Source organism: Vitis riparia, chromosome 17 (genome assembly GCF_004353265.1).
Source record: "Vitis riparia cultivar Riparia Gloire de Montpellier isolate 1030 chromosome 17, EGFV_Vit.rip_1.0, whole genome shotgun sequence".
In the NCBI taxonomy this organism is placed as follows: domain Eukaryota; kingdom Viridiplantae; phylum Streptophyta; class Magnoliopsida; order Vitales; family Vitaceae; genus Vitis; species Vitis riparia.
The window spans coordinates 6246239-6259546 of NC_048447.1; the positions used below are offsets into that span (position 1 = coordinate 6246239).

The 13308-nt window shown below is 31.3% G+C and overlaps 1 protein-coding gene and 3 non-coding genes across 4 annotated transcripts; all 4 read right to left on the bottom strand.

Moving 5' to 3' along the window:
* Positions 1-967: 967 nt before the first annotated feature.
* Positions 968-7498, bottom strand: LOC117904039 (GTP-binding protein SAR1A). Its single transcript, XM_034816567.1, has 2 exons — positions 7412-7498; positions 968-1599 (listed from the first exon to the last, which is right to left on the bottom strand). Exons 1-2 carry the CDS (start codon positions 7496-7498, stop codon positions 1237-1239), a joined length of 450 nt encoding a protein of 149 aa, XP_034672458.1. The 3' UTR covers positions 968-1236.
* On the bottom strand, positions 1807-1927 carry LOC117905290. The gene has a single exon (XR_004649695.1). It is a non-coding gene; the product is annotated as a small nucleolar RNA snoR83 (small nucleolar RNA).
* On the bottom strand, positions 2230-2348 carry LOC117905293. Its single transcript, XR_004649698.1, has one exon. It is a non-coding gene; the product is annotated as a small nucleolar RNA snoR83 (small nucleolar RNA).
* LOC117905291 lies at positions 2961-3082 on the bottom strand. Its single transcript, XR_004649696.1, has one exon. It is a non-coding gene; the product is annotated as a small nucleolar RNA snoR83 (small nucleolar RNA).
* Positions 7499-13308: the final 5810 nt, after the last annotated feature.

The window sequence follows — 13308 nt, forward strand, 5'->3', positions numbered from 1 at the left end:
TAAAATGAAACAAATATTAATATAGATAACATCTATAGAGTGGGAGTTTTGACCCAAAATAGTACATTGAAAAAAAATCATAAAATAAACTTATTTCCAAAATAATACTCAATCTAATGTGTCTATATCACATAAGTTGTCATGTCATAAACCCGTAATTGGTGACTACAGTTTTATTTTTCTAAAACGGTTAGAAACCGTAGTCACCAACCACGGTTTTAACTTTAAGTTTAAAGCCACAATTAGTGACTACGGTTTTGAATTCTTTAAAAATGATCAAAACCGTAGTCATCAACCGTGACTTTAACTTATATATATAATTATGTTGTTTCATTTAAAATATTTAACTTTAATTTTTTTAAATTAAAAATTGTATTATTTTGATTTTAAATAAACTTATCTTATTATTTAAAAAATATTAATATATGAAATTAAATAATTGATATTTTTAATATGGTATAAATTTTTTTTATTAAAACAATTGACACTATATCTAATATAAATATAATTAATTAATTAAACTTAAATAAAAATATGATAATATTTTCATAAATTATGATCCTATGGACAGGATGTGATACTATGAACTAAAATTAAAATATGATAAATTTTAAATTTAAATTGAACTTATATAAACATGATATTATATACCACTTAGATATAATATATAAAAAATTATTAATGAACAAAAGAAAACAAGACATGTTGACAACGGATTATTAAAGAACACATGGGATAAGTGGAATATACAAATTGCACCACATACCAAAGGCTAATAAAAAATTGTTTCTAAATCGTAATTATTTTTTTAGATTTAAACCAAGTGAATGGATCGTATCTTGTGTCTTGGTGTTTTTCTCACGTCTAGTACAGTAGTTTTACGAATTACATTAGCCTGCCAAAAAGAGATCATGTATCAACCCTTCCAGTTTTCCTTCTAGTTTTCCTTGTGAAGGCAGCGATAGTGAACAATTGATTCATACTTTGTAATAATAACAACCAACCAACCCACAACAAACAACTCCCTCTCCAACTCTCTATCAACATCAGACAATAAATCTGAAAATTTCACTGTGGGCATGGAGAGCATGTCTGTCATTCACCACCAAGAAAAAAAATAACAAAAACATGTAAAATAAGTGAAATATTTGCAATAGTGATTTCAAACAGACACATGTCCAGCTTTGGTTTAGTAATAAAGTTTAAGATGAGCCAAATCTTACATCCTGTTGTGCTCTACTTGATGTACTGGGAGAGCCACTTGAAGCCATCTCCATAACCCATTTTGCGGACGATGCTGCACATGAATACCTCGAGGGGACGGACATTTGAGTCAGCCAGGCTTACCTTTCCCTTGCCTGTGGTGAAGTTTGTTAGACCCAGGTGGTAACGCAGCTCATCTTCTGAGGCAGCGTATGGGATATCGATCTTGTTGCCCAGAACAAGGAATGGAACATTGGCCAAGGCCTCGTCGGAGAGGAGAGCATCCAGCTCTTTTTTCGACTCTGCAAATCTTTCCTTGTCATAGGCATCCACCAGGTAAACAACTGCATCCACCTTCATGAACAGAAATTTCATGATGATTAAAACAAATGGGCACTTGCATTATCTCATGTTTCACTGGCCTGATCAAATTATCCTACCATAGAATATGAAAAAATGCAGTTGCAATCAAACAGAGTCTAGGAAACCGTGGACTAGGGATTAAGCATTCATGAGAAGGGTTGCCAACCAATTAGGTTTGACTAAGTTATTAGCATGGTAATGTGATGATCCAGATGGTCTCGTGTATAAATGGCAAGGAAAGAATGTAAGGTGAGGTACTATTAAAGCATCTTCTAGGAAAAAAAGGCGCCATTAGCGAACTCCCATAATTGACATCTGCCTCCCATGAATCAAATAAACACACAAGTAGTTTATCTGGGATTATGAAGGCAAAAAAGTATCCTGTAATTTAAGGACCTATATACAGCAATAGAGATGCCTGTAAACAGATAGATCGTAGCAGCAATGGGATAGCATAAGATTTGAGGGAACTGGTGGGGAAAAAACAAAAATAGATTGAGAATGTGCGGCAAAAGGCACTATTAAACTGCCTCCTGGAAAACAAAGGTGCCATCAAACTCTTGCTATTGATGTCTGCTTCCCATTAATCAAACAGATGGATTCTAAAGGTGATGACATGGCATAAGATTAAGGAAGTGGGCAAGAAAAAATAAAATAAATTAAGAATGTATGGTGATGTACTATTAGAACACCTCCTGGGAAACAAAATGTGCCACAGCGAACTACCATTATCAATTTCTGCCTCCCATGAATCAAATAAACGTATACTGTTTATCTGAGATTATGAAGGCAAACAAATCCTGCAATTCGAGAACATGTAGATGGCAGAAAGAGCCCATAATAAACATATGAATTTTAAAATCAATGGCATAGAGTGGGATTAAGAAAAAGGCTAGTTTGAATTAAGTTTTAAAAATCAACAAATTTCCACGTTATGCATGCCCGAAAGACTAATTTGACCCAAAATTCCCCTTTCCCCGCTCCAACTTAAAGTCTTTGACTCTTTGGTCCAAATATAGTGTGGAAACATAAGTTTTGGTTACTAAAAGAAGAAAAAGAAAAAGATGGATAGAAAAAATAGAAAGAAAAAAAGTAATGGAAAATAATATAAATTATTTTAATTTATATTTTTTAGATAAACTTAATATTAATATATAAATTTTTCAAGGTAATGAATTTAAAATTTTTTAATTATTAACTAATTATATGGCATGCTACATTGAGTATACTAAGCCACATGTTTTTGTTTGGAATGAGGAAAGTACAAGTGGTAACGGAGAAGAAATAGTAGAAGAAACATATTGGTATTAAAATTCAATGGATAGTAAATAAATATATACTTTATGTTAAAAAAAGTGGTATTCTGTGAAAGAATGAATAATTCAATGGAGGGGAGAGATACAGTGAGGCACTATTAGAGCACCCTCTTGATTACGGAAGGTGCCATAAGCGGAACTCTCGTTATTGATGTATGCCTCCCATGAATCAAATAAACACATAAAAAATTATCTGGGATTATGAAGGCAAAAACATATTTTGCAATTTGAGGATGTGTAGGCCGCAAAAAACGCCCATAAACGGTTGGATTTTGCCGGGAAGGTCAAGGCATAAGGTTAAGGAAAAGTATGTAAAGAAAACTATATAGATTAATAACAAACCTTCCAGTTTGTTATTAATCTGCTTCTAAAATCTTCTAATGGAAATCTAAAATGCCAAATTCAAATCTTACGAGAAAATGAACTACCAAAATCATCCATATGGTATAAATCAGACCAGTGGCTAAACTGAAAAGGTTTCTTTGTGGATTTTCTGATGATCCAACAGGTTGGATGGGAAAATTGAATTCCAAATAAAACTACGAAATACATAAGAGTTTCCTGTCCTCGGTCTTTATGGTCTGAAATGACAAGACTAAATGGACAAGAAAACTTTGAATTGGAATCTTGCCTGGCACTCCACTGTGAGTGGTGTATATCTTGTCATTAGAAAATGGCACCTAAGTGTCGGAAGAAAAATTGTAATATTAAAATTGTAAAACAAGCAAAAGGTGCTTACTGATAATGTTAAAATTGTAAAAACACAACGAAGAAAAATTTTTAGGCAAGAATAGTGAACAAACTTCACCAATTATATAAAAAAGTTTTCCTTTTCCAGAAAACCCACCAAAAAGCACCCATAACCACCAAGCTTGAAACAAAAACTCTTTTAATTCAATTTATTTACCCCAAAGTCCACAACAATTAATATCTAAAACAAGAGCTGAACACTTCTTGCATGTCGGATTCCCCACGGTGAGTTCCGATGGAGTTGACAACCGAGTTCTACATGATGAGCCAAAAAAGGTTTGGGTGGGGCCATCCCCGCCACCTCTTCATGGATCATTTGCTGCATATTGAAACTACTATGGTGTTCAGTTTGAAGGAAAGAAGAAGATGACATCACAATGAGGTTGGGTGGTGCTGATCAAAATGTGCATGTGTGGAGGGATAAGGAGGGAGAATTAGTGGATGGGAAGCATGGATAGCTATTCATTATGACAGATGGGTTTTGGGTAGCCCAAAGCATGGGCTGTGGCAGAAGAAAGACGTTTGATGTCTGATGAAGGTGGTAGGGATAGTTTTTTTTTTATTGCCTAAAGAATAGGTTGTTGCAGGGTATGGCATGGTCTGAAGTACCTGTCTTGAGCAACTAAAAATCAGCTTTAAAGAGAGAGTGGTATGGCTCAAGGGTTAAAATACGTTTTAAGCCATTGAGCAGTAGCAACAAAGCACTTGATGGGTGAGAGAAATGGGAAAAACCTATGGAGACTATTGATGGACGGTTGGGTTAGTTTAAGGTGTGTTTGGTATGTTTTAAATTATATGAAAGCTAAGTATAAATATTTCATAAAATCATACAAGTTGCATATTTGTTTTTTATTTAGAAAATTAATTTATTTTATGTTTTGATGTGTGAATTTTAATATCATATAGACTTTACTTATAATTCATGATATCTAAAAATAATAATTATTTTGGCATGTTTATTATAAAAAAAAAATTAACACAATTTGTTTTATATTTTAAGACATGAATTAGATAACCATAATAAACTTATATTTTAATTTTGTTTTTGGTTCATAAAGTATTAAAAAGAGAATTGCTTTGATATATTAATAAACTCAAATCTTTATTTTGATTTAGGATTCTTGTGATGTTAAAAAATAAAATTATTTTATCATAAAATAAAGCTTTGAATATATATATTTAATAACATTAACATATTATTTCTCAATTTAATCATTCAATCTATTGATTGATACCTCAATTTCTATAATTTATAACATAAATTTAACAAAAAAAACTTGAATCTTATTAAATCGTTCTTTAAAAAAAAAAACAAAAAATACTCATTCCAATTCATTATCAAAACCTTATTGTATTTTATATTTTTAAAGAATATGATATCAATTATTATATTATTTTAAAACATGAATTTATTTGTAAGAATTAAGGTTTTATAATTCTAAACAAACCTAAATATGTTGTAAATCAATAAAAAAAACAAAGTCCTAAACTAATAATTAAGGGTCACTACACATGAAATAGGGATCCACTTAGTCTCTCCAAAATATCTAATTGAAAATCCAAAACTAGTGATCGATATAGTCTAAGCGGACCATCAATTAATAAGAGCTAAAAACAACTGAAAAAATGACCACAATTGCGCACTAGAACATCAAAGGATGTAGGAGGACAATCCTATATGAAATGTGTCAAGATAACAAAATAGAGGGTTTATAATATTCTAAGAAAAAAAACAAGTTACCATATACATAATCACTTTGTAAAAAATGTTTTCATTAGGATTATAATTGAAATGTTGATATAGAAATTAACTAAGATGTAGAAATTCATTATGTTTCTTATATATTATTGTATTTGGATGCCATATTAAATTATAAATAAGAATTCATTGGAAAACATATATTGGACATGTTATCTTGGCATCCTACAAGTGTAAAGGCAATGTTGGAGGTTAGATGGGAAGTGGAGGATTATTTTAATTCATTTAGTGGAGTCACGTCATCAGCATCCTAACTATCAAGTGCTTATATGCTATAGGTTAGATGGGAAGTGAAGTGCTTAAATACTGCAAGTTAGATGGGAAGTGGAGGACTACTTATAGGCTACAAGATAGTGGAGAAGTGGAGAAAAGGTCATATCCCCAATCATCATCCCTATATTGTTAGCTACTTATAGCATGTGAAAATATTGAACATTACCACCCAATGGGTGGAGAAAAAAATTAAAAAGCAGGAAAAAAAATTCCATAAAAACGTGCTGAGTGGGAAACAAAAATCCATAAAAACTTGCTGCTATATATTTAAACGTTTTTTATTTATATAATTAAAACCAAGGACAAAATTATCAATAATTACGGACATATCGATACTTCGATTTTAGGGATATATCGGAAATATCAGATAAATATCAATGAATATTTTTTCACAAATATCGGTGGAGCGGAAATTATTTAACATTCATAGGAATGCTTGGAAAAACTATAAAAATGATAAAATAAGCAAGAATACACATTTTAAAATTATTTTGTAAGTAATTGACATAGATATGATAAAAAGAAAAAAACATAGGTAAACATAGATATATCGGTAGGTTTGATATTTCAATTTTAAGAATAATAAATATGAATTTTGGAAATGTATAAAGTTAGAATTGAGTTAAAAAAATATTTGTTTTTATTGAATAAAAACAATTTATACATAAATATAATACATATGACATTGCAATAGTACTTAGTATCAAAATGAAGATCGATGTGGTTCTATCATACTGTTAGATGAAGGGAGCCTATCTTGTTGAAGACAATATTTATTTTAAAAATTTTAAAATACTTTTATCATAACATGTTTTATTACATTTTAAATGAAAAATGAATTTAATTTATATAAAATATTTTTTTTGAGATTTAATTTCTACAATTTTATTAAAAATATGTGGTAACAATTTTTTTCTATTAACATTAATTTATTTAAATAATTAAAAGTATTAATAATTTATCTTATAAAATTAGTTTTAATTTCTAAAATATGGCCTATAGAAAGTGAAATTTCAAGCCATAGTAGTGATTTCATCAAGATGAATAACTAATATATATTTTTATAGAGAGAGGCAAATTGTTCTCTTAATTTTCTTCCTTGTTTTTTTTATCTGTACTAAATCTAACAATCAAAAGCCCACTCACTTCTCTTACTCGGCCATCAAGAAGCCATTTGTGAAGTTGCCTTCCACAAGAGAGAATCTCTAAAAAGGCCATTTTTCCCTCTGCCACTCTCATTCATCCCAGATACTAATCTAATGAGGTTATTATTATTATTATTATTATTATTATTATTATTATTATTATTATTGCAATCCCCATTTTATTCCCAAAAAAATCCATCCCCCATTCCATTTTCAGGAAGATTCTTCCTCGTTTGATTTCGGAGACAATCCATGCAAAACCCTCATGGAAAACCATAAAAATTGTTTTTTTTTTTTTTTTTTTTGCTCCATGTGGTTGCTGGATCCGTTGTAAGGGTCTCTTGGCTTTTGTGGCATTGGATTTAAATTTCATGAACCCTAAATCCACTATTTTTGAGCCAAGCTGAAAAACACAACCTTTGCCTGCAAATCATGGTCAGATTACCGAATAGCATGTGATGTCTTTTTTTTATAAAAAAAAATGGATAGCTTTTGTATCCTATGCGTGGGTTGGACTGGTATGAAATATCGGTAACTTTCCCGAAAAATCGGTAAAAATACCGATAAATACCGAAATATCGGAGAAAATTTGGAAAAATTACCGAAATTTCCGTAAACCGATAATCGGTTATGAATTTTGTGTTGGAGCCGGCTGATCGGCAATATTTCTCTCCGAAATTGTTGGACATTTCAATCCTTGGTTAGAACTATATATTCACTTAATTATGTTATGGTTATTACATACATTTGCATCAATTAATAACCAATGTGTAAAAATTAAAAACATGTGATTTTTAACCTTGTGTTTCCATACCATCTTTTACTCTTTATAAATATGACTTAAGCAAGCTTGACTCTCAATTTGATAGAATAAAGTGAATTTTTGTATCTTACATCCTGATAATGACGGAAAGTAAAATACATAACTAAATAACTTCAATTTAAAAGAGATTTAATTTTAATATAAATCCATATAAAAGATTTAAATAGATTCAATATAATTCTTATAAATGAATTAAAATCCTATTTTATTTAGAATTATTATGAAAGCAATGATAAAAAAAAAATTATTAAAAAAATATGACAAATTTTATGGTAAAATTATTTATTAATCAAAATTTGTTTCTATAAAAAAGATAAACATGAAATATGACAATTCTAAAATTATTGAAATAAAAAGATTATAAAATGAATATCATAAATAAAATAAAATGGATATTTTATAATTCTAATTTATTTATTACAAAATTCATTATAAAATATTTTATTGCTATGTAATAATGGTCCACAATTTCCAACCCATTGTAGAAATAAAGCAAAGCTTTCTCAAAGGTCATTGGTACGTAATGATGATCCTATTTTTTTAGCCAAAAAGTACAACAAGAAACATGAAACATGGATGAGAAAAAAGCAAACAAACAAGGGGAAAAAGAACTAAGAGTTTTAATGGAGATTGATGTTCTATTTGTTGTTTAAAAGTTCATCTCCTTGTACCAAAAATGCAAGTCCTCCTAATCATGGGTTAGCTTTTCAATTTCTCAATCACTAGAGGACAATTTTAAGGGACAAGTCTTGTTAAGGTAATTCTTTACTCTCTACGGATTCTCTCTCTCTATACTTTGCAATAAAACTCTAACTTGTTAATACTTCATTTTTTTTTTTAAAGGAAATTGAACATAAATAATCAAACTTGCAGTTGAGTTATTTGATGGTTAGTAGATTTGGTCTAGTGGGCGGGTTTACTTTTGATTTAATTTGATTCCATTGAATGTGGCGTTGATGACTTTATATTTTGAGTATTAACTTTTGTTTGTTTGTTGCCAAGTGTAATTAAATTTCTCTACTCACGAGTTTTGAAGTAAATATATTTCTTTTTTCCTCTACTAGGCAAATAACAAATATGTTAAAGGAATTAAATGTATTTTCTTTTAATGTGTTTAGGATACTTAGATAGGATTTAAATAAGTTCATGCATGAAACATTAGACTTCCCGTTCTAGCATCCTTGTATGACAAAAATTTCTCTTATTACATGCAAAAGACATTTAAGTTGTCAAAGAATGAAAATGGTTCATTCATGAACTAGTTTGAAGTTGACAACTTCTAACTTTGTCTAGCATGTGAATGAGACTATTTTTTCCTACAAATGATGCTTGAATTGTCCAATTGGACAATATAAGGAAAACATAATATCTTTGAAGTTACGCTCTTATGCTTGATTCATTTTTTAGAAATTTCGACAGTCGTTCCTTTTGTTCTCTGGGTGCATATTTGGACAAGGCTGAATAATATGCCTTCTCCATTGTGTGTACTTGGAGAACTACAGGGAAATGCTGCCGAAATTTTTCTAAAATGAAATGAATCATAATAGTAGTTGACATGTAGGGATTATGTTTTCCTATATAGGATAGGAACCACCACCTAAACTAGGAAGTTGGAGATGTTAGAATGCATAAGACATGTAGTTTAAGTTGATTTTAGTTTAACAAGATCGAATCATGAGAGTTAATTATGTTTCTTGGTTTAATATTTTGATATATAAATTTATTTTTATTTTACAGAAATATGCATAATAAATGATCTTCGACGATTCGAGATTGAATAAAGACTTAAAAAAATGTAACATGTATTTATTTCTCATTTGTATGGTAGTGCATAAACTAGATAGGATCATAATTCTATAAGAGAACCACATTTTTTTTACTTTGGTTCAATACCTAATGAAATTAAATGTATTTAATAAGATGAAATATCATGAACTAATAGGAATTTTAAATGGATAATTTGTGGCATTACCTATAATGACATGAATTGAATAAGACAATTTTTATAATTAACTATCCGACTTTGATATACTTGTAGACAACATGGATATAATAATGATGAATCCTTTTGAGATATGATACAACATTAATGTTAAAATTCCTCATGATTAATTCATTATGTATTTCAATCATAGAATGGATCGAAGTTGGATGTCTAAAGATAGAATGTCACGGGAGTACGAGGAAGGAGTTGAATACTTCATTAATTTTGCATTAGAACATTGTCCGAATCAAAGTGGAATTCGTTGTCCTTGTATGCGATGTGGAAACTTAATACATCATACACCTAACAAGATTCGGGAACTTAAGTTCTTCAATGGTATTGACCAGAGTTATCATACATGATATTGGCATGGAGAAGCAAGTCCTACTAGTATACAACCAACTAAAATGGCACAATTTTATGACACAATGGATTGTGGTGATGTTGCTAGTACAGTAGAAATGGTTCATGTTATAGATGATGAGTTCATGACTGACCCAATCTCATTTAAAAAATTGCTTGAAGATGCTGAAAAACCTTTGTATCCTAGTTGTATCAAGTTCACCCAGCTTTCTGCATTAGTTAAATTGTACAATGTGAAGGCACAGTATGGGTGGTCAGATAAAAGTTTTTCAGATTTACTCCAAATATTAGGAGATATGCTACCGGTCAACAATGAGATGTCCTTATCCATGTATGAGGCAAAGAAAACATTGAATTCATTAGGGATGGAATACAAAAAGATACATGCATGCCCAAATGATTGCATACTATACAGGAATGAGTTAAATGATGCATCTTCATGTCCTACTTGTGGAACGTCAAGGTGGAAGGTAAACAAGGTTGGGGCAAGAAACACTAAGACGATTCCTGCAAAAGTTTTGTGGTATTTCCCACCCATCCCTAGGTTTAAGAGGATGTTCCAATCTCCCAAAATAGCAAAAGACCTAAAATGGCATGCAAAAGGTAGAGAAAATAATGGTAAACTTCGACACCTAGTGGATTCCCCAACATGGCAACTAGTGAACCAAATGTGGCCTGAATTTGCTTCAGATTGTAGGAACCTTAGACTTGCTATTTCTGTAGATGGTATCAATCCTCATAGCTCCATGACTAGTAGGCATAGTTGTTGGTCTGTTCTCACAATAACTTACAACCTTCCCCCTTGGTTATACATGAAGAGGAAATTTATGATGTTATCTTTGCTAATATCAGGACCACGACAGCCTGGTAAGGATATCGATGTTTATTTGGCACCATTAGTCAATGATTTGAAAGCATTGTGGGAGGTAGGGGTGAAAGCCTATGATGCACATCAACGAGAGTTCTTCACATTAAAGGTTATTTTGTTATGGATGATTAATGATTTCCCTGCATATGGGAACTTGTCTGGTTGTACTGTTAAGGGATATCATGCTTGTCCAATATGTGGTGAAGATACAAATTCACATTGGCTAAAACATGGGAATAAGAACTCATATACAGGCCATAGAAGGTTTCTTCCATGCAACCATCCATTTGGAAAGCAAAAGAATGCATTTAATGATGAACAAGAGTTTAGGTTACCTCCAAAAGAATTTACTAGAGATGAAATATTTACAAAGGTTGATATGATTCATAACTCATGGGAAAAGAAAAAGAAGGTTAAACAATGTGAATCCTTTGCTAATCCTATAAGTTGTTGGAAAAAGAAGTCTATATTTTTTTAACTTGAATACTGGAAATATTTTTATATCTGACACAACTTGGATGTCATGCATATAGAGAAGAATGTTTGTGAGAGCATCATTGGAACTTTGCTTAACATTCCAGGTAAAACAAAGGATGGAGTAAAGTCTCGACTTGATCTTCTTGAAATGGGCTTAAGGTCTGGCTTAGCACCAACGTTTGGGTTGAAGCGAACTTATCTCCCCCCTGCGTGCTATACTCTAAGTAGAAAGGAGAAAAAATAGTATTGTAGACTTTAGCTGATTTGAAGGTTCCTGAAGGTTATTGTTCAAACTTTAGAAACCTTGTGTCCATGGAAGAGCTAAAGCTTAATGGTCTTAAATCCCATGATTATCATGCACTTATGCAACAACTACTACCAGTAGCAATAAGATCTGTGTTGCCTAAGCATGTCAGATATGCCATTACAAGATTGTGTTTTTTCTTTAATGCACTTTGTGCAAAGGTGGTAGATGTGTCAAGATTGAATGATCTACAACAGGACAAGTGGTGACTTTGTGCTTGCTAGAGAAGTATTTTCCACCTTCCATCTTTGACATCATGCTTCATTTAACAGTGCATTTGGTAAGAGAGGTTAGATTATGTGGACCAGTGTATATGAGATGGATGTACCCATTTGAAAGGTACATGAAAGTTCTCAAGGGTTATGTTCGAAATCATAATCGTCCAGAAGGGTGCATTGCTGAGTGCTATATCACTGAGGAAGCCTTAGAGTTTTGTACAGAGTATTTATCGGGCATGGATGCAATTGGGATTCCTTCTAGTATGAAAGATGAATGGAAATGTGGGAAACCATTACTTGGTGGTCGTGCAATAACTATTCATGATTATAAATTGGTGGAGTAAGCACATCATTATGTTCTACAAAATAAAACCATTATACAACCTTTTATTGAGTAAGTGTCATATATGTGAATATATGAGTTTGAAATTGTAGCTAATGTTTATACAAACCATGACATGCCTATTTTTCCTTGATAGTGAACATATGAAATATTTGAAGACAAAATATCCTCGTCAATCAAAGAGAGTGAAGTGGCTAGAGGATGAACATGTGCGCACATTTAGTTATTGGCTTAGAAAAAAGGTATGAAACTCAATGTTCATACTCCCCTCACAATTTAATGCTTTCTAAATTTTAAATTACATTAACTTACATGTCATTAATGAACCTTATAGGTTTCAGATGACATAAGTAAGAAAGAACTTATTGAAAATGAACTTCAGTGGCTTGCGCAAGGACCAAGGCAACAAGTTCTTACTTACCCTGGATATATCATTAATGGTTGTCGTTACCATATCAAGGAGCGTGATGAGGCACGAGTCAACCAAAATAGTGGTGTCAGTATTGTGGCATCGACCATGCAAATTGCAAGTTCTAAAGATAAGAATCCTGTGCTTGGTGACATGTGTTTTTATGGGATTGTCAGAGAGATATGGGACCTTGATTAAAACATGTTTAACATTTGTGTTTTTAAGTGTGATTCGGTTGATAGTAAGAATGGTGTCAAAGTTGATGAGCTTGGTTTTACATTAGTTGATTTGAGTAAGATAGGACATAAATAAGATCCTTTCATTTTGGCAACGCAAGCCTGGTAAGTATTTTATGTAGAAGATCAAGTTGATCCAAGATGGTCTATTGTATTATCAAGGCCAAAAATGTAGTTGTTTGACATAGAAGGTGATGGCAACATAGACGATAATGATATGGACCATCACCCATTTGTGAATGGGATGCCTAATATTAAGTCTTTTGATGAAGTTGAAGATTATGATGAAATTTGTATGCGTACTGATTGTGAGGGGATTTGGATTGAACATTAAGCTTAATATTTTTTGGTTTTTTTTGTTTTTTAGGGTTATGCTTTGTGACTACTAAGTGTATTATGTGATTTTTGAGTTATTGTTAATATACAATGTGATGCTCAACAATGTTATGTTTTTATTTTATTCTTCTCAAATAT

Bases quoted from the DNA above. Each gene is read 5' to 3' on its own strand.
- LOC117904039 (XM_034816567.1), bottom strand. From the start codon at position 7,498: ATGTCCAACAATTTCGGAGAGAAATATTGCCGATCAGCCGGCTCCAAC. The intron at 1,600-7,411 runs GTAATTTTTCCA...AGATAATGCAAG, and splicing joins ATCGGTTTACGGAAATTTCG to TGCCCATTTGTTTTAATCAT.